Raw genomic sequence first — 26,210 nt, 5'->3', positions numbered from 1 at the left:
TGTGCCCTGTCCAGTAAATGTATTCAAATTTGCTGGTGTTTGCCCTTGTCCTAGTGAGGCTTCCCAGGAGGTAGTAAAGAAGGAGAGAGAGAGAGAGAGAAAGAACCAAGAACCACTGCTGTGGACAGGGTAGGACAGAAAACTAGTAAGTCAAAGGGGATTAAGGAGATCATATCACATAAGGAGAGAGTGTGGAGTCACAGCGGCTCGAGTGGGTGTGTGCACATGACAACGAGGCTAAGTGCTGGAGCCGCATCCCCTAAATGTGTGACGTTGAGCCCCTCTCCAAGAGCCAGAAGCGCCTAGTGTGATCTTCTAGTGAAGTATAAGCACTCTACCGAGTTGTGGGTTGGGTTGTCTGTAAAGGAGGAACAACAACGTGACAACACCACCAACCTACAACACTACAATACCCCTCTCACCCTACACTTCTTCCTTGCTTCTGCCACCATGGCTCTCTCCTCCCTCGTTATGTACCTCTGGAGGAATATTTGTTTAATTCTCCCACATATTGCAGGTGGCTTTTCCTTGTTTGAATCATCTTCTTTGTGTCCTCGTTTGCAAACACTATCTTTAACACACAGTCTCGGTCTTTGTTGTACCAGCCTAGCCTGAAAACCTTCTCAATACTATGCTCAGCCCCTTCCATCACTAGTGCCTTCAGTATTTCATTCACTGCCACGTTGTCCTTAACATTCCACTCTGTCCTATTAGAGCCTTCCTGCTCTTTAATACCCACAGCTACCACTGATCTTTTTCTTTCCAGCAGCTGGATAGTGGAGCGTGCCACTTCCTGTGAGGTGGCTGCTTTCATGGCTACCTCCATCATTGTGGACATTACTTCAGAGTTATTTTTTTTTAGCATTTCTGCAAATATTGCTTTTATAGTGGGATTCTCTTCCAGTATATTATTTCCACCTTCTCCCTGGATGATTATCTGAGTCTCAACATCAACACTGTTCTCTTTTAGTGTTCTAACCTCCTCCTTTGCTTCTGTCAGCTCTCTTTTCAGGTTGCTTATTTCATTCTTCATTTCCTGCATCATTCCCTGCATCTCACTCTTGATATCCTACAAAAACTGGGCAAACATTTCCTTCATTTCATCACCTTGACTTTTCCCTCTTCCCCCTGTTACCTCTGGCTATCATGCTTGCCCCTGTTCCTGTTATGCTGTGATAGCATTTGTCAGGAGGAGGGCAAGCGGGGTGAGAGAGAGAGAGAGAGAGAGAGAGAGAGAGAGAGAGAGAGAGAGAGAGAGAGAGAGAGAGAGAGAGAGAGAGAGAGAGAGAGAGAGAGAGAGAGAGAGAGAGAGAGAGTGGGTGGGTGGGAGAGAGGGGAGAGTGTGGGGTGAGAGAGTGGGATGAGAGAGTGGGGTGAGGGTGGGGTGAGAGAGAGGGGTGAGAGGGAGAGGAGAGGGAGGGAGAGGATAGTGGTGGAATAGGGGGGTGGAAAGAAAAGGTTGTGCTTAGGAGGAGAGGGAGTGAGCGTTTGTTTGAGGCCTTATCACCTTTCCACAAAAGGTGAGCTAGACAGATTGGGAGATAGGAAGAGACGTAGGGAGGAAGGTGGTTCAGAGGGGGGGGAGAGAGAGAGAGAGAGAGAGAGAGATGTGTGTGTGTGTGTGTGTACTCGCCAAGTTGTACTCACCTAGTTGTGCTTGCGGGGGTTGAGCTCTGGCTCTTTGGTCCTGCCTCTCAACCGTCAATCAACAGGTGCACAGGTTCCTGAGCCTATTGGGCTCTATCATATCTACACTTGAAACTGTGTATGGAGTCAGCCTCCACCACATTACTTCCTAATGCATTCCACCTGTTAATTACTCCGACACTGAAAAATTTCTTTCTAACGTCCCTGTGGCTCATTTGGGTACATAGTCTCCACCTGTGTGTGTGTGTGTGTTGAAGTTCGATTCCCGGCGGAGGCGGAAACAAATGGGTAGAGTTTCTTTCACCCTGATGCTCCTGTTCACTTAGCAGTAAATAGGTATATGTGAGTCTGACAGCTGCTACAGGCTGCTTCCTGGGGATGTGTGTGTTAGAGAGAAGTAGGAGTATAGGAGATGTAGGAGATATAATAGAGGTAAATTAGATTGGTTAGAAAGGCGGGGTCCAAGAGCTAAATAGATCGATTCTGCAGACACAAATAGTAAATACACAAGACTGGGATGATAAGAAAACATTGACCTGGGTAAAGAAGGGCTTGGTGGAGCCCAAACGGCTCGGGTGTAGTACCGCTTCATTGCTAATGTGTGTGACTAACCTGACCAATAAGAAATATGCAACACAAAAGTAAACTCTTGAAAGCTACAGCCAGGCCTTGGCAAGCTCTAGGGGAGGGCAGACAAATGGCTGTTAGAGTTCAATTGCAATAAGTGTAAAGTAATGTAGATGGGGAAAGGGAGAGAGAGCAGACCAGGAGGCATCAACACCACCAGAGGCACACGTAAACAGGGTAACATCAGCACCATATGAAACGGTTGCACTTATACATCAAGATAAAGATTTTTAGGTCGGGACGGTGGGGGAAATAGCCTCGGTGACCATCGTCTTTTGTACAGTCACGGATGGTCGAGTGGTTAAGGTACCATGTACACCAGTTGCATAGTGCTCCTGGCTGTCTGGGCTCGAGTCACGTCTGGGGAGTGGCGTTTTCAGTCATATATATATATATATATATATATATATATATATATATATATATATATATATATATATATATATATATATATATATATATATATATATATATATATATATATCACGTCTGTGTGAGTTCCTTGTGTATGTGACCTAAATGCAAGGTTGTGCATTTTTTCAATATTGAAAAGCATTAAAAAGTACTCCATAAGAATAACGGAAACTGCAGAAGACTTATATTAGCCTATAGGTGGCAGCTCCTATATATATCCAACCAGATTCATGCATATATATGTCTATCCTGCGCTTGAAACACTCCAGTGATCCCTCGTTTATTGTTATCAGGAATTTTATTCCATAAATCAACAACCTTTTTCCAAAACCAGTATTTACCCAGGTATTTCCTCAATATTTAGGCTATTGATAATTGTTTTATGGCAGGTCAAACATGTGCGCCTCAGCACAGCTGTTGCTTGTGCAAAGGATACTGTAATTTGGTTATTTAACGACCAAAATTGCAATTTTTATCATTTAAACTACAAAATTTTAATAGATTTCAAAGGCACAATACAGACAGGAATGCAGCTGTGACGCAAGCGCGTTAGAACGACCTGACGTTAACTGTTAAGCTGACCTAAACTTGGTTTCAGTTTTTTAACCGATGATTTGATTTCTAAATTGATTTTTTTCCTTTTTTTTCAGATTCCTCGTCACCTTTATAATAGCTCCCGGTCCTCCGGCTGAGAGAAAATGGGAAACTGGACGAAGAAATGTGAGTGTTTCAAAGAAAATGGGAATTACAGTATTTTTGTCATTTTTGTAACGATGGAAAGATACAGTAATTTGTAACACGCTGTGAACTGTTCCGTTACTACACACTGTGAACACTTCCGTTACTACACACTGTGAACACTTCCGTTACTACACACTGTGAACACTTCCGTTACTACACACTGTGAACACTTCCGTTACTACACGCTGTGAACACTTCCGTTACTACACACTGTGAACACTTCCGTTACTACACACTGTGAACACTTCCGTTACTACACACTGTGAACACTTCCGTTACTACACACTGTGAACACTTCCGTTACTACACACTGTGAACACTTCCGTTACTACACACTGTGAACACTTCCGTTACTACACGCTGTGAACTGTTCCGTTACTACACACTGTGAACACTTCCGTTACTACACACTGTGAACACTTCCGTTACTACACACTGTGAACTGTTCCGTTACTACACACTGTGAACACTTCCGTTACTACACACTGTGAACACTTCCGTTACTACACACTGTGAACACTTCCGTTACTACACACTGTGAACACTTCCGTTACTACACACTGTGAACACTTCCGTTACTACACACTGTGAACACTTCCGTTACTACACGCTGTGAACTGTTCCGTTACTACACACTGTGAACACTTCCGTTACTACACACTGTGAACACTTCCGTTACTACACACTGTGAACTGTTCCGTTACTACACACTGTGAACACTTCCGTTACTACACACTGTGAACACTTCCGTTACTACACACTGTGAACACTTCCGTTACTACACACTGTGAACACTTCCGTTACTACACACTGTGAACACTTCCGTTACTACACACTGTGAACTGTTCCGTTACTACACACTGTGAACACTTCCGTTACTACACACTGTGAACACTTCCGTTACTACACACTGTGAACACTTCCGTTACTACACACTGTGAACACTTCCGTTACTACACACTGTGAACACTTCCGTTACTACACACTGTGAACACTTCCGTTACTACACGCTGTGAACTGTTCCGTTACTACACACCATGAACTCTGAGACAGTCGAGCAGGTTGTGCACTACTAGGGGGTTTGGGAACTGAGTAAAGTTGTTGGAAGATAAGGATAGTCAGTTTACCGATGACTCTACACAGAAGTCCTCTGGTTGTCATGTCACAAAGTGCTGAAAAGATTTGATTTGTTGAGACGAGAAATAATTCTGTTTTTGGAGATGGCAGGTCAGAACACAGAGGTGATATAAGATGATAGTTGGCGCCAGGATCTGGCTGTTGCTGTCTACATTAATGCACAATTAACTCATCGTAATTTGAAATTACGAGGTCAAAACAAACTCATCAGCCAGTTGTGTGATGACATCAAGTAGTTCATGACTTGTGAGAGCTTGGTCCACCAGGCTGTTGCTTGGAGCGGCCCGCAGGCCCACATATACCTGGTTGATGGGGTTCTGGGAGTTCTTCTACTCCCCAAGCCCGGCCCGAGGCCAGGCTTGACTTGTGAGTGTTTGGTCCACCAGGCTGTTGCTTGGAGCGGCCCGCAGGCCCACATATACCTGGTTGATGGGGTTCTGGGAGTTCTTCTACTCCCCAAGCCCGGCCCGAGGCCAGGCTTGACTTGTGAGTGTTTGGTCCACCAGGCTGTTGCTTGGAGCGGCCCGCAGGCCCACATATACCTGGTTGATGGGGTTCTGGGAGTTCTTCTACTCCCCAAGCCCGGCCCGAGGCCAGGCTTGACTTGTGAGAGTTTGGTCCACCAGGCTGTTGCTTGCTGGACCCAAAGATTGTCATTCAAAAGACGTGTCAAACCTCAGAACAAAACACAAAAAATTATTGAATAGTCGTAAATAAATGTTCATTTTTGAACTATTGTAATTTATGTACAATGTGTTTGTTGCTGTTGTATAGACGTCTATGTTGCCATTTATATGTTCTTGTTTTTTCATTTGTTAAACTACTTTAATACTCCCGCTAAACCATCTGTATGCACATTGTATGTTTCTAGGTATAAATTTGTTGTGGTGTTTGACAACGGTCAAAAACTGGTGTACTAAACGTCACAGGGGCTGGCAAAATTGACGTGATGTCCCGTTTTCCATTCCTTGATCCTCTGGTAGGTTAGGTTCGGGCAATTTAGTTACATCAGTTTAGTGGCGTTGGGCACGCTGGAGAGGAGGAGGAGGACGGGGTGTGGATACGCATCCGTGCCCAACCACTTAAGGCTGGGTGGTACACAGCGACAGGCTCCCTTCATGCAGGTCGGAGTTCAATCCCCACGACCATCCAAGTGGTTGGCCACCATTCAAATCTACCATATTATCCTCCTAATCTACCACCCAGATCAACCATACTACCACCCAAATCTACCACATTATCCTCCTAGTCTACAACCCAGATCAACCATACTACCACCCAAATCTACCATATTATCCTCCTAGTCTACCACCCAGATCAACCATACTACCACCCAAATCTACCACATTATCCCCCTAATCTACCACCCAGATCAACCATACTACCACCCAAATCTACGACATTATCCTCCTAGTCTACCACCCAGATCAACCATACTACCACCCAAATCTACCACATTATCCTCCTAGTCTACCACCCAGATCAACCATACTACCACCCAAATCTACCATATTATCCTCCTACTCTACCACCCAGCTCAACCATACACATCACCGGTAACGTAACCACTCCACCAACTCACCAGGATGGTGACGTCACGGATGACAATCGTGCCCAATCGAATTCACTTTGTCATTTGTGTGTAATTGACGCTTAATATGTATTGGGTGTGACAATCTCTTGTTAATCTCTGTTGGTGATACGTTTGGCCGATTAGTTGTGAGAATTATGGTGATTAGCACGGGGGGGGGGGGGTTGTCCTGGTAGTGGTGATGGTTGTCCTGGTGGTGGTGGTGGTGGTGGTTGTCCTAGTGGTGGTGATGATTGTCCTGGTGGTGGTGGTTGTCCTGATGGTGGTGGTGGTTGTCCTGGTGATGGTGGTGATTGTCCTGGTGGTGGTGATGATTGTCCTGGTGGTGGTGGTGGTTGTCCTGGTGGTGGTGGTGGTGGTGGTGGTGGTCCTGGTGGTGGTGGTGGTGGTGGTGGTGGTGGTTGTCCTGGTGGTGGTGGTGGTGGTGGTGGTTGTCCTGGTGGTGGTGGTGGTGGTGGTTGTCCTGGTGGTGGTGGTGGTGGTGGTTGTCCTGGTGGTGGTGGTGGTGGTTGTCCTGGTGGTGGTGGTGGTTGTCCTGGTGGTGGTGGTGGTGGTGGTTGTCCTGGTGGTGGTGGTGGTGGTGGTTGTCCTGGTGGTGGTGGTGGTGGTTGTCCTGCTGTGGTGGTGGTGGTTGTCCTGGTGGTGGTGGTGGTGGTGGTTGTCCTGGTGGTGGTGGTGGTGGTGGTTGTCCTGGTGTGGTGGTGGTGGTTGTCCTGGTGTGGTGGTGGTGGTTGTCCTGGTGGTGGTGGTGGTTGTGGTTGTCCTGGTGGTGGTGGTGGTTGTCCTGGTGGTGGTGATTGTCCTGGTGGTGGTGGTGGTGGTAGTAGTGGTGGTTGTCCTGGTAGTGGTGATGGTTGTCCTGGTGGTGGTGGTGGTGGTTGTCTTGGTGGTGGTGGTGGTTGTCCTGGTGGTGGTGATTGTCCTGGTGGTGGTGGTGGTGGTAGTAGTGGTGGTTGTCCTGGTAGTGGTGATGGTTGTCCTGGTGGTGGTGGTGGTGGTTGTCCTGCTGTGGTGGTGGTGGTTGTCCTGGTGGTGGTGGTGGTTGTGGTTGTCCTGGTGGTGGTGGTGGTGGTAGTGGTGGTTGTCCTGGTGGTGGTGGTGGTTGTGGTGGTTGTCCTGCTGTGGTGGTGGTGGTTGTCCTGCTGTGGTAGTGGTGGTTGTCCTGCTGTGGTGGTGGTGGTTGTCCTGGTGTGGTGGTGGTGGTTGTCCTGCTGTGGTAGTGGTGGTTGTCCTGGTGGTGGTGGTTGTCCTGCTGTGGTGGTAGTGGTTGTCCTGCTGTGGTGGTGATGATTGTCCTGCTGTGGTGGTGGTGGTTGTCCTGGTGGTGGTGGTGGTGGTTGACCTGGTGGTGGTGGTGGTGGTGGTGGTGGTGGTTGTCCTGCTGTGGTGGTGGTGGTTGTCCTGGTGGTGATGATTGTCCTGGTGGTGGTGGTGGTGGTGGTGGTTGTCCTGGTGGTGGTGGTGGTGGTTGTCCTGGTGGTGGTGGTGGTGGTTGACCTGGTGGTGGTGGTGGTGGTGGTTGTCCTGGTGGTGGTGGTGGTGATGATTGTCCGGGTGGTGGTGGTTGTCCTGGTGGTGGTGGTGGTGGTGGTTGTCCTGGTGGTGGTGGTGGTGGTGGTTGTCCTGGTGGTGGTGGTGGTGGTTGACCTGGTGGTGGTGGTGGTTGTCCTGGTGGTGGTGGTGGTGATGATTGTCCTGGTGGTGGTGGTGGTTGTCCTGGTGGTGATGATTGTCCTGGTGGTGGTGGTGGTTGTCCTGGTGGTGGTGGTGGTGGTTGACCTGGTGGTGGTGGTGGTGGTGGTTGTCCTGGTGGTGGTGGTGGTGATGATTGTCCGGGTGGTGGTGGTGGTTGTCCTGGTGGTGGTGGTTGTCCTGGTGGTGGTGGTGGTTGTCCTGGTGGTGGTGGTGGTTGACCTGGTGGTGGTGGTTGTGGTGGTTGTCCTGGTGGTGGTGGTGGTTGTCCTGGTGGTGGTGGTGGTGGTGGTTGTCCTGGTGGTGATCGTGGTTGTCCTGGTGGTGGTGGTGGTTGTCCTGGTGGTGGTCGTGGTTGTCCTGGTGGTGGTGGTGGTGGTGGTTGACCTGGTGGTGGTGGTGGTGGTGGTTGTCCTGGTGGTGGTGGTTGTCCTGATGGTGGTGGTGGTTGTCCTGGTAATGGAGCCTCACCTAACATAATCATATGCCAGGAAAATAAGAGATAAAATACTGTTATATATATATATATATATATATATATATATATATATATATATATATATATATATATATATATATATATATATATATATATATGTCGTACCTAATAGCCAGAACGCACTTCTCAGCCTACTATTCAAGGCCCGATTTGCCTAATAAGCCAAGTTTTCATGAATTAATGTTTTTTCGTCTACCTAACCTACCTAACCTAACCTAACCTAGCTTTTTTTGGCTACCTAACCTAACCTTACCGATAAATATAGGTTAGGTTAGGTTAGGTAGGGTTGGTTAGGTTCGGTCATATATCTACGTTAATTTTAACTCCAATAAAAAAAAATGACCTCATACATAGAGAAAAGGGTTGCTTTATCATTTCATAAGAAAAAAAATATAGTAAATATATTAATTCAGGAAAACTTGGCTTATTAGGCAAATCGGGCCTTGAATAGTAGGCTGAGAAGTGAGTTCTGGCTACTAGGTACGACATATATATATATATATATATATATATATATATATATATATATATATATATATATATATATATATATATATATATATATATATATATATATAGTGTGGATATGGATGAGGTGAGAGTGACGTCACTAGGCTGGTGTGAGTGAAGGTTCTAGAGTGTTCTGTAACTCTGTTAATACCACTTGTTCGCAGCACGGCGCCAACTGATGCCATGCCTCTCTTTAATATATATTTACTGTCACTCTGTCGTTACTTATCCTTAAATATATATTTATATTTTCTCCAGATCTGTATTATTTTGTATTTATCATTGACTCTTATTTGTTGGTTAGATGTTGTTGTTAACGGTGTTGGTGTTAACAGTGTTGGTGGTGGTGTTGGTGTTAACGGTGGTGGTGTTGTTAGTGTTAACGGTGTTGGTGGTGTTGGTGTTAACGGTGTTGGTGTTAACAGTGTTGGTGGTGGTGTTGGTGTTAACGGTGGTGGTGTTGTTAGTGTTAACGGTGTTGGTGGTGTTGGTGTTAACGGTGTTGGTGGTGTTGGTGTTAACGGTGTTGGTGTTAGTGTTGGTGTTAACGGTGTTGGTGTTAACAGTGTTGGTGTTAACGGTGTTGGTGTTGTTGGTGTTAACGGTGGTGGTGTTGTTAGTGTTAACGGTGTTGGTGGTGTTGGTGTTAACGGTGTTGGTGGTGTTGGTGTTAACGGTGTTGGTGTTAACGGTGTTGGTGTTAACAGTGTTGGTGTTAACGGTGTTGGTGTTGTTGGTGTAACGGTGTTGGTGGTGTTGGTGTTAACGGTGGTGGTGTTGTTGGTGTTAACGGTGTTGGTGGTGTTGGTGTTAACGGTGTTGGTGGTGCTGGTGTTAACGGTGTTGGTGGTGTTGGTGTTAACGGTGTTGGTGTTAACGGTGTTGTTGGTGTTAACGGTGTTGGTGTTGGTGTTAACGGTGTTGGTGTTGGTGTTAACGGTGTTGGTGGTGTTGGTGTTAACGGTGTTGGTGGTGTTGGTGTTGGTGTTAACGGTGTTGGTGGTGTTGGTGTTAACGGTGTTGGTGGTGTTGGTGTTAACGGTGTTGGTGTTGTTGGTGTTGGTGGTGTTGGTGGTGTTGGTGTTAACGGTGTTGGTGTACTTGGTGTTAACGGTGTTGGTGGTGTTGGTGTTAACGGTGTTGGTGGTGTTGGTGTTAACGGTGTTGGTGGTGTTGGTGTTGGTGGTGTTGGTGTTAACGGTGTTGGTGGTGTTGGTGGTGTTGGTGTTAACGGTGTTGGTGGTGTTGGTGTTGGTGGTGTTGGTGTTAACGGTGTTGGTGGTGTTGGTGTTAACGGTGTTGGTGGTGTTGGTGTTAACGGTGTTGGTGGTGTTGGTGTTGGTGGTGTTGGTGTTAACGGTGTTGGTGTTAACGGTGTTGGTGGTGTTGAGGTTAACGGTGTTGGTGGTGTTGGTGTTGGTGGTGTTGGTGTTAACGGTGTTGGTGTTGTTGGTGTTAACGGTGTTGGTGGTGTTGGTGTTAACGGTGTTGGTGTTGTTGGTGTTAACGGTGTTGGTGGTGTTGGTGTTAACGGTGTTGGTGTTAACGGTGTTGGTGGTGTTGGTGTTAACGGTGTTGGTGTTGGTGTTAACGGTGTTGGTGGTGTTGGTGTTAACGGTGTTGGTGTTGGTGTTAACGGTGTTGGTGGTGTTGGTGTTAACGGTGTTGGTGTTAACGGTGTTGGTGGTGTTGGTGTTAACGGTGTTAGTGTTGGTGTTAACGGTGTTGGTGTTGGTGTTAACGGTGTTGGTGTTAACGGTGTTGGTGGTGTTGGTGTTAACGGTGTTGGTGGTGTTGGTGTTAACGGTGTTGGTGTACTTGGTGTTAACGGTGTTGGTGGTGTTGGTGTTAACGGTGTTGGTGGTGTTGGTGTTAACGGTGTTGGTGGTGTTGGTGTTAACGGTGTTGGTGTTAACGGTGTTGGTGGTGTTGGTGTTAACGGTGTTGGTGGTGTTGGTGTTGGTGGTGTTGGTGTTAACGGTGTTGGTGGTGTTGGTGTTAACGGTGTTGGTGTTAACGGTGTTGGTGGTGCTGGTGTTAACGGTGTTGGTGGTGTTGGTGTTGGTGGTGTTGGTGTTAACGGTGTTGGTGGTGTTGGTGTTAACGGTGTTGGTGGTGTTGGTGTTAACGGTGTTGGTGTTGGTGTTAACGGTGTTGGTGGTGTTGGTGTTAACGGTGTTGGTGGTGTTGGTGTTGGTGGTGTTGGTGTTAACGGTGTTGGTGTTGGTGTTAACGGTGTTGGTGGTGTTGGTGTTAACGGTGTTGGTGGTGTTGGTGTTGGTGGTGTTGGTGTTAACGGTGTTGGTGGTGTTGGTGTTAACGGTGTTGGTGGTGTTGGTGTTAACGGTGTTGGTGTTAACGGTGTTGGTGGTGTTGGTGTTAACGGTGTTGGTGTACTTGGTGTTAACGGTGTTGGTGGTGCTGGTGTTAACGGTGTTGGTGGTGTTGGTGTTAACGGTGTTGGTGTTAACGGTGTTGGTGTACTTGGTGTTAACGGTGGTGGTATTGGTGTTAACGGTGTTGGTGTTAATGTTAACGGTGGTGGTATTGGTGTTAACGGTGTTGGTGTTAACGGTGTTGGTGTTGGTGTTAACGGTGGTGGTATTGGTGTTAACGGTGTTGGTGTACTCACCTAGCTGTGCTTGCGGTGACTGAACTTCAGCTCTCTGCCTCCGCCTGTTATCAGGCGCCGTTCTCTTGATTTGTCACTTCGTCAAAAATGCGACGTTCTAGCCTGATGAGGAACGTATGAACCCAAGCAACCCTCCTAACCTATTGAGTCCGATGCATAGAAAACGCGAATATGGGTGAGCCTATCCTTTAATAATTAGTACAATTATTAGTATTAGTACATTATTAGTACAACCTAAAGCGCCGTAATATTGACGCTTTCTGTACATTGGCCTCGATAGGTTAGGTGGGTTGGTCGGGTTTGTACGTGTCTTGATTGGCAAATCCGTTATGTTTTTTACGGAGTGAGAAATCGAGAGAACATTGTATTGATCAATGGCAAAATATGCGAGTAAGCCGGACAGCACGCTGGACTTGTGATCCTGTGGTCCCGGGTTCGATCCCAGGCGTCGGCGAGAAACAATGGGCAGAGTTTCTTTCATCCTATGCACCTGTTACCTAGCAGTAAAATAGGTACCTGGGTGTTAGTCAGCTGTCACGGGCTGCTTCCTGTTGGTGGAGGCCTGGTCAAGGACCGAGCCGCGGGGACACTAAAGCCCCGAAACCATCTACCTTGAGGTTACCTTGAGGTGCTTCCGGGGCTTAGCGTCCCCGCGGCCCGGTCGTCGACCAGGCCTCCTGGTTGCCGGACTGATCAACCAGGCTGTTGGACGCGGCTGCTCGCAGCCTGACGTAAGTTAGGTTAGGTACGTCTTGACGTTATCTCAAGATAACCTCAAGAAGAAACCTAATTCTTAACGTGGATTTCCTGCCATTTTTCAATATATATATATTTACGAAACCTGTACATCTTTCCTTAATCATCGAGGCCTTGTTTACATTTATTAAACAGTTTACGAGGTTGTAAACTTCACAACCCGAGGTTGTTATTGTTATAAACAACCTCGTATAGTGCTTTGGGGCTCATAACCTGTTTAATATATGTAAACAAAGCCGCCATGGTTGTAGAAAGATGTACAGGTTTCGTCAGAGTTTGACCCGGGTTTATAATCTATTGAGAAACTGGTTGCATTGTGGGTATAGCTTGAGATATTGCAGCCTATGCTCTTAAGGTGACGTCAGAGCTACTCTTTGCTCAAACTTTGTACATGTACAAAGTTTAAATTTAGTACAAAGTATAAATTTAGTACAAAGTATAAATTTGTACTGTTGGACCACAACAAAACTCATATTGAATTAGTCAGAATGACATTAAAAAATCTGGAATCGTAATTAAAAATCAGGGGCCAGATTCACGAAGCAGTTACGCAAATACTTACGAACGTGTACATCTTTCCTCAAACTTTGACAGCTTTGATTACATTTATTAAGCAGTTTACAAGCATGAAAACTTCCCAATCGACTGTTGTTATTGTTATAAACAGCCTCCTGGTGCTTCCGAGCTCATTAACTGTTTAATAATTGTAAACAAAGTCGCCAAAGATTGAGAAAAGATGTTCAGGTTCGTAAGTGCTTGCGTAACTTCTTCGTGAATCTGGCCCCTAATCTGTGCAGGCCAGCCTAGACCTAATGTGCGATATCTTATGCCTAATATGGGACATATATGACCTATAGTCAGTCCGTCCTGCTAAGGTTTCCCAACATCAAGAAACTGTCGTACTAAAGTGGCCTTATCCTAACCTACCAGAGGACCTAAAACAGAAAACGGGACAGTACATCAATTTCGCGAACCGCTTCCATTTTCTGGCACGACGATTTTTGGCCTTAGGTAACTTATACGTCAAAATGCGACGTGCTATCGGGAGGACGGGTTACAGAACACAATAGTAATGTGTTGATTAGCATTGTATAAATGAATGGCAACGTCTGTACTAACCTAGTTGTGCTTGCGGAGGTTGAGCTCTGGCTCTTTGGTCCCGCCTCTCAACTGTCAGTCAACTGGTGCACAGATTCCTGAACCTATTGGGCTGTGTTTGGAGTCAGCCTCCAACACATAGCTGCTAGGCTCTTGTTTGTCTAGTCCTCAGCGCGGACACAGCTGCCAACTGTGGTTCATCCAGCCCCCAGCTCGGACACAGCTGCCAACTGTGGTTCATCTAGCCCCCAGCTCGGACACAGCTGCCAACTGTGGTTCATCAAGCCCCAAGCTCGGACACAGCTACCAACTGTGGTTCATCCAGCCCCCAGCTCGGACACAGCTGCCAACTGTGGTTCATCCAGCCCCCAGCTCGGACACAGCTGCCAACTGTGGTTCATCCAGCCCCCAGCTCGGACACAGCTGCCAACTGTGGTTCATCCAGCCCCCAGCTCGGACACAGCTGCCAACTGTGGTTCATCCAGCCCGCAGCTCGGACACAGCTGCCAACTGTGGTTCATCCAGCCCCCAGCTCGGACACAGCTGCCAACTGTGGTTCATCCAGCCCGCAGCTCGGACACAGCTGCCAACTGTGGTTCATCCAGCCCCCAGCTCGGACACAGCTTCTGCTAGGTCGTAGTGTGTTGCGCCGCTATAGGAACCCAATGATCATGAGAAACACAATAAACAGAAAAACATCGTTGCCCGTATGCATTGAGGTAAGAGGCTATTAATATAATAATTTTGTTGATGAGCTATTAAGACTAAAGCTGAATTTGCATGAGTTATTTTGACTGTTTTTATATATGATAAGCGCTCTCGTGCTATATATTGTGACTTCTTCCTGTGGATTAAAAGTAGTGGGGCGTCCCTCAAATTGCACAAGTTGCTTTGAGCAGCCTGAGGGCAGCAGTATTCCGGGAACATCAACTAGATTTCGGAGACTTGAGGCAAAGTGAAGTTTACACTAGTTCCTCCATCTAACATCATTCTATTATGCAAGAAGTGCTGCACGTCTATGGGTCATCCAATAAGGTTAGCAAGTTCAAGTATGTTTATTGAGACACGAAAGAAATACATCTCAAAGGGATAGAGGAGCTTAGGCTATTTCTAACCCCAATAAGGTTAGCAGACTTCTAGATGTTACCACTACTAGGTTTAGGCTCGGCTACAATTACCTCTGGGAATTTGTAACATCTGCTGATGTAGATTTGACTAAATGTAAACTCTGTCAGCAGAACTATTCGCATACTTTGCGTCATTATATAATGGAATGTGAAAAAATCGCGGAATTTAGAGATAACACCATCAATAGTGTCCAAGAAATGTGTAAGTACTTCATTCATAATGATGTGCTGGCCGAAATCTTAGCGAAGTATCCAAAATTTGCTTACTGTAGGTAATGCATGCACATGACTGTAAAGCTGCCGCCCAGTTGGGTGGGTGTGGGGCACATGACTGTAATGCTGCCGCCCTGTTGGGTAGGTGTGGAGCACATGACTGTAAAGCTGCCGCCCAGTTGGGTGGGTGTGGAGCACATGACTGTAAAGCTGCCGCCCAGTTGGGTGGGTGTGGAGCACATGACTGTAAAGCTGCCGCCCAGTTGGGTGGGTGTGGAGCACATGACTGTAAAGCTGCCGCCCAGTTGGGTAGGTGTGGAGCACATGACTGTAAAGCTGCCGCCCAGTTGGGTGGGTGTGCAGCAAGACTAGTAACTGTGTGACTCACCATAGATGTAAAGTGCCTTGTATAGTGACTGTTGTGAGCCTCTTGTTGAATCACTTGTGACACAAAAGATTATTGATGTGTGTATTTGTGTGGGTGACTAAATATGTATGTGTATGTATATATATATATATATATATATATATATATATATATATATATATATATATATATATATATATGTACATGTATGTATGAGTACGTGTACATGTATATATAACATTAATAATTTTGAGATTAGCGTCAAAAGATTGTTATTTGCTTAGCTAAACGAACTAGAGGGTTCAGTTCCTGAACCGATTATGTACCTCTGTAACCCTTTACACCACCGCCCACGGGATGGGTATGGGGTGCATAATAAAGAAAGAAATGATTGCAGGGATGGTTCGCGGGTTTACTTCCTATTTGGGAGTGTTGTACATGCTGCTATGGCGGTATGTCCACTCACAGGATGAGTGGCGCTGCCCAATAAACTCGCCCCTCGGAGCAAAATTTAAAAAAAAAATTGCAGGGATGGTTGTGAACAATGCCTCTGAGAGGTACCATAGATTGCAAAGTCTCCATGTGAGCGGAACATGTAACTGGTGGTGTAGCCTGGCCGCCACTGCATGCTGTCAACAGAGGGGGGCTCAATTGGCCTACCAGGTCGATAATATCAGTACTGCTCCTTCCTCCCACCCTGGCCGCCGGCCGTGTCCCCCCCGCGCTAGGCCTGTCTCTCATGTAGGGGCTGACATGGGCATTTATACCATTATTATACAAATTTGGGGGAAACCTATGACATGCCGCTGCCTTCTTGTCCCCCCGTCCAGGCCACGATGGTGGCCCCTCAGGTAAATTCAGGTAAAATATACCGACGAATGCAAAGATGGTCTCAGTTGGAAGAGCTAGGTTGAATACTGTTATCATGGCGGCAGCTTCCTCATTAGATTGTGTTGCCATTATCGCCGCCCAGCCATTTATTCTTATTCAAATATTTCCCTCCGTGTCATTCAAACCGCTTAATTTATTCGATATTTTAGATTGATGCATTTCTGGTGTGGGTTTAGTGGTGTGTGGCAGAGCCCTAGAAGCGACTTGACCTCCGTGGCCATATATACTTGTTCGTGGCTTGAGGGTCTGTGGTGGGGGGGAGAGAGAGAGAGGGAGAGAGGGGTGGCGTGGTGGGGGTATGGCGTGGTGAGGGGGAGGGAGGGAGGGAGAGAGAGAGAGGGAGAGGAAGGGGGAGGGAGGTGATGGTAGTGGTGACGGCTGTACTCGCAGTGAAAACTGCTGACTCCACTCCCACCCCCTTGTCATCATTGTGTAAGTACCTGCACCTCTCTCTCTCTCCCTCCCTCCCCTTGATTGACGCCGCCATGAGCACCAATACACCACAAAACCCCCCCACACCACCAACTTAGAGCCATAGAGCGGGGTAGTCATGGGGCAGGACAAAATGGGGGGAAAGAGGAGGAGGAGTAAGAGATTTGTGTATAATGTTCATAAATGTATCAGGGCAGTACGGTGTCGGGGTGGCCATGGGTGGCGGTGAAGGAGCCCCCGCGCGCTCCCTCGCTCTCCGCTTCACGCCACCCCCTCACACATTTATATACATACACGCCCGCTACCTATCTGTGTGTCTATACATTCACACACACACTGCTACACATTATGTATACACCGCTTCACGTGACAGCTATATGTGTGTGTATGTATATATATTGATATGCACATAGGCACTCATATATTACATTTATATATATCTATTTTTAATCACGTTTATTTTTCGTGATTTACACACACATCTATATATCTATCTATCTCTCTATATATATTATATATATAATATATATTATATATATATATTATATATATATATATATATATATATATATATATATATATATATATATATATATATATATATATATATATATATATATATACATGCACACACACATATATACAGACAGAGAGTGACAGGCAAGCACACACACACACCGGCACACCGCAACAAACGCACATATGTACACCTCCACATATGTACACTTCCACTATCGCCCGCTCCCTCTCGTACCTACCTACAGGATTTCTCAACACTGCATTTGTTCTCCCCATTGCCACTATTCTACATATATACATATACATATAGATTTATATATATATAGGGACATATTTTGTTATTTTACCCCAACCTGCATTTCAACGAGCGATGGCTCTCAAGGGGGGGGGGAGTTGTATTATTTATACACTGCATTAGGGCCTTGATGTATGGTGATTGATGATTGATATGTACTCCAGTACATGGCCACGATAGACCAGCTATGGAGTGTTGTGCTACCGTGAGCGATAGATAGCTAGATGGGGTTTGAGTGGGGTCAACCACCACCTTGGGCCCACCACAGGGGAACAAGAGGATATTGAACTTTCATTCATTTATAATACGAGACTCTGGACAATTATTAATTGGGTAGTTTAGCCACATGTGACGCCCCTACAAGATATCACATGCTGAGAAAATACACCCGGGCAAAGTGACAAGGTAAAGGCAGAGACATAGGATTACAATAGTGATGAATTAATCGGGTAGTTTACCTATATGTGACGAACCTACCCCACATAAAAAAACTATAATAATAATAATATACGATAAATAAACACGGAGGAGAAAGCAACAAGCAGAGAAAGGTAGGTAGGGGGTGATGGTAAGGGGGGGAGGGAAAGAGAAAAGAAAAAAAGGGGTAAAAATAGGAGCAAACCCCCCAAAAAATGGGAATGGCAAAATAGTAGATGGGGTGTGTATTGGGAGGGGGGGGGATATGTAATAGGTGTGAATAATAGTAGTAGTAGTAGGGGTGGAGGGTGTGCGCGGGAGTCCGTGCGTCCAGCGGAGCGGCCCCGTAGCCATTAAGCGGAGACAAGGCGCCATGTTGGTCGTGGGTGCGCTCGGGATTATCTCCTAATTTTTGCCACATGTACGCTGCTCGGCCGGCGTGAGGTGTTACCCCTGGTGCATTTTGTGCAGTGGAAGGTGCTGTGGAGGCGGTGGTGGGGGCCCCTGCAGGCTGCGAGGGCCCCTGCAGCCTGCACAAGCCGCCCTGCCCCCCCTCCCGCAAACACACGCACACGCACACGCACACGGCAAAAGGGAACACTTTACGTTTGTTTGTTGTGAAATAGAATCGATATGGTTGTTGGCACGAAATTCAGTCCTTGAGCGATTGACCCCCACAGTGTGTGAGGGCGGCGAGGGAACCCCGCCGTGTGGGGTGTCTAAGGAGAGCCCGCGAGCCCCACAGTGCGCTGGTGGGGTGCTCGAGAGCAGGAAATAAGCCGCGAGAGGAGGACAGCCCCCGCGAGGAGCCGCGGCCGCGACGGCTGCCTCCGCCGCCGCGACAAAGGCTCCCTGACGGCTCTCTCTCTCGCTCAGCTGTGATGGATCTGCCTCACATGGACCACACTTTTCCCTCGCTGTGTGTGTAGTGTGTCGTGTGTAGTGTGTGCGGTTATCCCGCGGGAGGCGGTGAAGAAGTGTGTGATATATATATATGTATATATTGTGTCCTGTCCCCCGCGAGTTTGTCCAAAAAGTGACGCGGAAGCGAAATAAGTGCGATCACGGAGCGCGACTTTCCGCCATTACCGGGTCTTGTCATGATACTGTTTAATGACTGTGTAGTGTGTGTGTGTGTATATATATATACTTCGGAAGCTCGATATGTATACATAAAATACATAGAAAGAAATGTATTAGAGCGGCCGGAGGCGTATAGGAGTGTGTGTGTATACCCCCGGCCGGCGAGTTTACCGGAAACCAGTGGAAGAAATGGTGGTAGTGAGGGAGAGGAGGAGTCTCAGTTTGTCTTGAAAAGTGATTTTGGGTGACGCTTGCAGGAGGGTCGTGGGGGGTGGTGGGGGGGGAGGGTGGGGGTTGTGGGGTGGGGGGTGCAAGAGTGTTGCTCACGGGCAGGTCGCTATATTTCCGCTTCCTCTTTTTCCATATTACGTAATGATTTACCGATCTATGGGTTATACTTTTTTGAAGAGGGGGGAGGTATGGGGGGTTTGGTTGAAGGGGGGGTGTATGTATGGGGGTCAGGGGGGTGTTTTTGGTAAAGGGGGGGAAAAAAGCGTGGTAGCCAGGAATAGGTAATAGGTGTGTGTGTGTGAGTGGTAAAGGATGGAGAGGAGAGAGGGGGGGAGAGTGAGGGGGTGAGGGGGAGAGTGTGAGGGGTGAGGGGGAGATGCTCTGGTCAGTCAACCTCGCGCGGGCCTACATGCCGGGGAAGACGCTCGGGCATTTTACTCTTCCACAGCTTTGTCACCCCCTGTGTGTCTCGCCCCCCCCCCACTCACCACCCCCCACACACGCCCACTGTAAGCCCCCCCCCTTCTCCCCACACACACACGCCCTGGCGTGTTGTACCTACATCAGTGTTGTGCTTCACCTGGGAAGGCGTGAAGCAACCCCGAGAGAGAGATATATATATATAGTGCCAGTTTCCCTCGCCACAGCTTTGATCTATCCCCCCCCCCCCTTCCACCACACCGTAAGGAAACGTGAAAATGGTGATTTATACCGTGCTATAAGGACCAGGATATGGTGTTGAGTGTTGTAGAGGTGTTACTGGAAACGCAACTCAAGTCGTGGAAAAGAAATTGGAGCACAGTTTGTTGCCGTGTACATATATATTTTTTTTTTTGTTAAGCTAAGAGCGTGGAGAAAGTTTGCCTTGTGTGAACTAGGGAATTGCTGGTGTGTGTGTGTGCGGGTCATGGCTTTGTACTGGGGTTTTGTTGGGCTGTGAAGCTCTTGTACGGTGGTTTATAACTATTTTTTGAGGCATTATGAAAGTTTTGAAATGTTAAGTGTAGGGGAAGCGTGTGCCTGTGGTTCTACATTGTTCTTCAGTGTGATTTATGGATTTTGTCACGGTGTGTGTTGGTTCATGCACAAATGTGCTTTGTGGACGTTTATTTTCGTAGTATGCACTGGAGGGATCATTTTATGTTAGTCTAGTCAGTTTTTAATCATAGACTTAACCGTTGGAGTGTGAAATATGGTATTTTGGTGCCAAATTGTAGAGCGCCAGGTTTGCTGTAAGCCAAGCTTGCTGGTGTTGATTTTAATAGGTATTTTGTGTGTAGTGGTCTGATTTTGCACATACATGTGTTGGCTGATCAAATCATTAGTCTACTCATTGAATTGTATAGTTAGTGAAGTAAGACTGGGTGTTATAAAACCTCATCTGCCAAACTGGTGAACAAGTATGGTGGGGAAAACATTGACTTATCGTTGCAAACCTGGTTGGTTTTTACAGTTGTGGTTGGCCTCATGTTTATTTGTTTTTAGTAAATGCTGTTTTTGCCAGACTTTAACATACTGTATATCCATTTTTCTGTATTGTTTTAAAATCCTAAAATTTCATAAGGAAATTTTATATTATTTTGCACATGGTTGATTCGAAGGTCTTAGGATTGTCGTAAGAAAATCCTCACATGGTTGGTGTTTTTAATTTGTCAAGTTATGCATATGCATGGAGAGATTTGGTGTAGCTTAAAAGGCTGTTAGTGCATCTTTGGCTTTTAAATTGATGGCCTCTCCCGGTAGAAATAATAATTTTCCAATAATTTTAAGTCTTGTACAGGTAGTTTGTGGTCTTGTATCATTTTTAAATAAAATTTGGAAGCAGTACTGTTTATTATGTATATAGAAATGTTAAATGGAGAATAGCCAGGTTATATTTATTTAAACAAAATTTGACTTCGTAGAATTTAAATGAATTGAGTAATCTTGGCAGGAATTGCAGAATTAGCCAAAGTGAATTTCTTAATTGTATTAATTAGGCAGTTTGGATAATGCTCTCCTTTAATAAACCATTCTTCAATGCATTAGCAGCAAACTTTGTTGGTTTACAAATGCTTGCTTAATAATGGAATTGTTTAGGTAGTGGCATGACTGGTTGGGTTCTTGGTGGCCACTTGAATAGCACACTATTTCATTTTCTTCTGGAGATGACCACTTCCAAGGATTTTTTAAGTAAATTTAGCTTTTTAACTTTCACTAAATGCTGTACAGTATTTGCAGAAGCAAATTTTGTCCACTGTAGGCCCTTTTTTATTTTCATTCAGTCCAGGAAGTCCCTTGAACAAGCTTATGCTTTTTTCCAAACTGGCTCTTTTGTACTATATAATCTATATTCAAATCTGAGTACTGCATTTTTCTCTTAGTAACATGGATAAAAAGGTCCCAAAAGAAAATGGTTGTTTATTACTGCAGATGGAAAAAAAGTACTGTACTGGGAAGTTTTATTGGCTAGCTGACTGGATCAATACTCCTCTCGCTGTGAGCGAGGACAATTGCTCCTGGGGTTTGTCTGGTGTGCGGTGCGTGTTGTGTTCACATTGACTGTCTTGAGCTCAAATATTCAGATTGAAAACTTATTAATTTATTTTAAATTAAAAATTCTTTAATTTATTTAATTACAAACTTTTTTTGTTTGTTTGCTTCCATATCTACACTGTAGGCTATTTTTTTATTAAAATTTCTTTGATACTATAGATTTTCCTGCTTTGCAATAATACAGTATTGTATAACTTGTATAATTTTTTAAACTAGCCTACTGAAGACTAATAATTTAAAAAGAGCATTATAATAGGCCTATCTTGTTTTAACTACAATACTAGTTTTAAAATGGAAAACTTGTGGGTCTGTGATGCCAGTGTATGTCAGTGGAAGTTGAATTTTTGCATTGACCACTGAACCTGTCAAAAGTGTGGCTTGTTGTCAAATTTAGGCCAGTTTAACTTGAAATTGGTTTTGGATGATGTACACAATTTACAAATTTGCACATACCACATGTTTTGCTACTGTTATATTTAGCCAAGTAAAATGAACGCAGAATTCACTAGCTGTGCATTCTCTTTATCCAGGATAATTATTACATACATTTGCTTGTACTCTGCAGAGATGCAGTTTTCAAAATGTGCTGTAATTTACGTTATTTTGGCAGCATTCCTTTACCTCATTTTTACATCCCAGTTCCTTGTCCTCATATCACTCTTTAAGTTTCTTCTTTTAAGACTCTTCAACAGTCTCCGTGGTGTAGTGGTAAGACACTCGCCTGGCGTTCCGCGAGCGCTATGTCATGGGTTCGTATCCTGGCCGGGGAGGATTTACTGGGCGCAAATCCTTAACTGTAGCCTCTGTTTAATGCAACAGTAAAATGTGTACTTGGATGAAAAAACGATTCTTCGCGGCAGGGGATCGTATTCCAGGGACCATAGGATTAAGGACTTGCCCGAAACGCTACACGTACTAGTGGCTGTACAAGAATGTAACAACTCTTGTACAGTATATATCTCAAAAAAAAAAAAAGTGCTATGGCCACACTAGCTTAGTTTGCTCTCCTGATAATTATCTTGCCTTGGCAGCTCATTAAGACAAATTTAGTTCTCGGCTGTGTATCTTCTAAACTAGCCCAGCAGTGTGTGTGTGTGTGTGTCATGAATTGGTACACGTTTGCCAAGTAATTTTTAGAATTTCAGGGTGCTCTGCTTGCATTATTATCACTTAGACTAAAAAGTTGAGATGATTAGTCTAATCTTACTTTGCCATACAATTTTACTTGGTTGAGTGTGTTCCTTATTATGCTCACCGAATTGATACTAGTGTACTGTAGCTATTTTATAATTTACTTTCAATGAGTGAAGCAAATGCAAAATTTCTTAAGAGCCAGTGCCCTTCAATGCTCTTACTTTCCCCCATTGTAATCTTGGCAGTGTAATAAAAAAAAATATGGAAATTTAAATATGAAAGTTCTTGGAATTTGTTTCTGCAGCTGCATAAACCATGAGGCCTATAGCTCAAATTTCTACACTAATAAATTAAAACAAAAGCATACGTTTTCAAATACTGTAACTACACTTTATTACAATTAAGAAAGTTTGGACAACTTATTTTATAATGAATATTTAAAAATCTTACAACCATTGCTGTGCAAGATTCAGTCTGCCAAAAGGTTTTTAAATTATTAAAACACCTATTTTATAAAGAATTTTTATTATACAAAATTCAGCTTTGTGTCAGGTTTCAGTGACTATGAAATTTAAGCAGTGAAGCCCATCATTCTGCAATTTTTTGCAGAATGTTTTATAAAGATTGTTCTTAATGTTATTAAGAATTTTTATGGCCTAGTTTTATTTAGTTTGTTCCTTGTTGGGCTGTGAGTCATGCTGGCATATTCCTTTGCATTGTTGCATCATAATATCGTCGGACATTAGTTGTTTCAGTTGCATATTTAGTGAATCTTTATTTTTATTTTACTGCAACTTGGCTGTCATTGTTGCTATTTGAATATCTTCATTAACAGTATTAAGCTGTAAGACTTAACACATTTGGTTTGCTATGAGTAATCATGTAAGGAGAGTTAATTTATTTACAGTATACCTTTGGTATTACCTTAGTTTACTTTGCTTGCCCTCGATTGTATAGGCCTGTCCTGCTGCCACCAATTTCAAGAGAACTTGTTAACTCGTCGTTGGTCTTGTTGGACTTGTTAATTAGTCATTGAGATGACTAATCTGTTCGTTTTTTTCTTGAAGCGTCATCCATGGGACACTACCTTCGTGTAGTTAGGGGGGGATTTCGGTGATCTGATAATCTAGGAGGCAGACTTGGCGTACTTGTGAGGTGTTTGTTCCGTCTTGTGAGGATAACTCCTGGGGTCCTAAAGGGCCACAGCTTCTGCCTATTCACTTCCAGTTTGAACCTTCTTGTTGAGTAGTTGAGCAGATTGCAAACCTTATATAAAGGTTAGATTTCTATAATTTTTTTTTTTTTTGTTTATTTATACTGTATACAAGAAAGTACACATGGTTATTATATAGTACATTTTTGCAAAGCCACCAACGTAATGTATTTTGGGCAATGGTGCAAATGGCATTTTTTACAGTACCGTAGGCTGCCTAGGAATTGTTTAGAATTATTTAAATCTGCCTAGGTATAGAATTCTGGTTCTTGATATTTGAATATTTCTAATCTTTAGACCTATATGCGTGATTTTAGTTTAAGCAATTTATTTCGTTGGTCGTGATCATCGTGCTATATACAGCATTTTAAGTATCGGAATAAACCTGTGTATTAAGCTGGTGAAATGAAAAAGGACTTGTTTCTTTTGAAAAGGTAGGAATATTTGAAATCATCGGTGTGCAATGAATTTGCAACTTAAAAGTACAGTACAGTACATTTGAAAATAAGTACTGTTTTAAGTAAGCCTACACCACCATCATGATACGACAAAATGTGCAAACTTGGTTGCATAAATTTGATCGGGCCACGAAGTGTTCTGATGAAGGCAGTGTGTTATCGAATTAAAATCAGTCTTGACCTTCCGCTGTACAATTATCTAGTATCATTGTTCTATACAGTTGACATACAATTGTACAAGTGAATTGTAAATATTGTGGGGAAAAAAGTGATTGGTTGTGATCAGTGATGAAAAGAACAAATTGAAATACAATACAGTATTTGATTTCTAGAAAAGTTTTTGGATTTTCACTAGTGATGAGAACTTATCTAGTGTGAGTGCCAGTACAAGTATTTTTGCCATGGATCTCAGTGTCAGGTAAGGGTTGCTGTAGAGTTTTTGCTTTTTTCATTTATACAGTATATATTGAATTGCATACAATTTTAAATGTTAAACAATTAATTGCAGGAACATTTTTTTTTTATTATTTGGTAAGGGTGCATTTCAAAATGCAGTTCAGTTTCAGTGTGTTTTTTCCTAATTTCAAAAAATGTTGAGTACAGGTAACGAAAAGCTGCGGATGAAAATCTTTGGCTTACTTCCAGCTTTGCATTTCTCCATTGTCAACAATTTTTGACCTGCGCACATATTTTCAAGTGTAGAGATCAAGTTAGAGGTCTCCTGCTTTTTATTTGAGCGATTAAATCACACATCCACATTTACAAATCGTAATGTTACTAGTGTATACATTTTCAGTTGATATTCTGCATGGTTTAATTGTGTTGCATGAGCAGAACAATTGCTAAACACAGTACTTTCTGTTTTTATGATTGTTAGATATAGGCAACCTGGCAGAATGATTGAGAATACATTTTTTCAATGTATCACTTGGTAGTGGTTATTAGTGTGTGTTTTTCGTCTATTTATAAACCTCGGTTATATTTTGTATGCCTTTACTGAACTGGTTGTGACAGGCATTAACAATATTTTTCAGCAAACATTTGTCAATATTAAGGCACTTCATTATAATTATAGTGATTATTAAATATTTCATTATTCAGTACTAGCGATGATAGTGTCATATTCTGTATATACAGTACGGTTTACTGTTCGATTTTAAAAATAATATTTTATACAGTATTGTATTATGTAAACACGTGTACACATCAAATATTACTTGTGGGGCAAACTGAAATTCAGTATTAGACTGTTGCTACTTGCATCCTATAATACAGCATTTATCACAGGTTTGCAGTTGTCACATGGCTAGGCATGGAGAGTGTAGGTTCATGTGATCTACTGAGCTGAAGTTGGTTTATTGAGATGGTAGCACTGGCATATCAAACTAGCAACACCCAACCAATCCTCTCTAACCTGGATAAAAACCGACTGGCTATGAACAAACTCGTATACTGTATATGGACAATGCTATACTGTACTCGGCGGTCAGTGAAGTCGACTCGCAAATGGTTTGATTAGATTCCCCATGCAGGATGAGGCTTTTGGACATGTTTTCTTGCACATGCCTATGTTCACCTGGTTGTAAATAGGTACAGTACCTGGGAATTAGAGGACTGTTGTGGGCCACTGTCAGGGGATGTCTCCAATCTTAACAGGCTTCCTCTCCACGATTATGGGGAACCAACCAAATAGAGGTGGGTAATATGTTCGTGAGATGTACGTTGGTCCTCTAAACCATACTGTATATGGGATTGACATAATGTGTCTGGTGTTTGTAACTTAATGTACTGTACTTCAATTTGAAAAACGTAATGTTTTGTCTCATGAACTTGGAAAAGAGTATAGAAGTTTGTTTATAGAGTGATTATCATGAGTTAGATCTAGACATCATATCCTAGATTGTTTGGTCTAGATCTGAATGGAAGCCTGTATAAGAGGCCCTGTATTTGA

At 44.2% G+C, this 26,210-nt stretch overlaps 1 protein-coding gene across 50 annotated transcripts in view; it reads left to right on the top strand.

Moving 5' to 3' along the window:
- The first annotated feature begins 17,906 nt into the window (after positions 1-17,906).
- Positions 17,907-26,210, top strand: part of LOC123758408 (transcriptional repressor p66-alpha) — a 137,745-nt gene continuing 129,441 nt past the window's right edge. For 8 of the 50 annotated variants that reach the window (XM_069322769.1, XM_069322772.1, XM_069322771.1 and 5 more), the window contains exons 1-2: positions 17,907-18,026; positions 24,236-24,677. In XM_069322769.1, coding sequence (XP_069178870.1) covers positions 24,661-24,677 — 17 coding nt within the window. In that variant the 5' untranslated portion in view covers positions 17,907-18,026; positions 24,236-24,660. Of the gene's footprint in view, positions 18,583-19,305; positions 19,382-24,235; positions 24,678-26,210 lie in introns of those variants that run through there. The other 42 variants (XM_069322765.1, XM_069322755.1, XM_045742784.2 and 39 more) reach the window with 34 other exon arrangements.

Source organism: Procambarus clarkii, chromosome 11, assembly GCF_040958095.1.
Source record: "Procambarus clarkii isolate CNS0578487 chromosome 11, FALCON_Pclarkii_2.0, whole genome shotgun sequence".
Taxonomy (NCBI): Eukaryota; Metazoa; Arthropoda; class Malacostraca; order Decapoda; family Cambaridae; genus Procambarus; species Procambarus clarkii.
The sequence above is the reverse complement of the archived record's forward strand: the minus strand, read 5'-3'. Positions and strand labels throughout refer to the sequence as shown.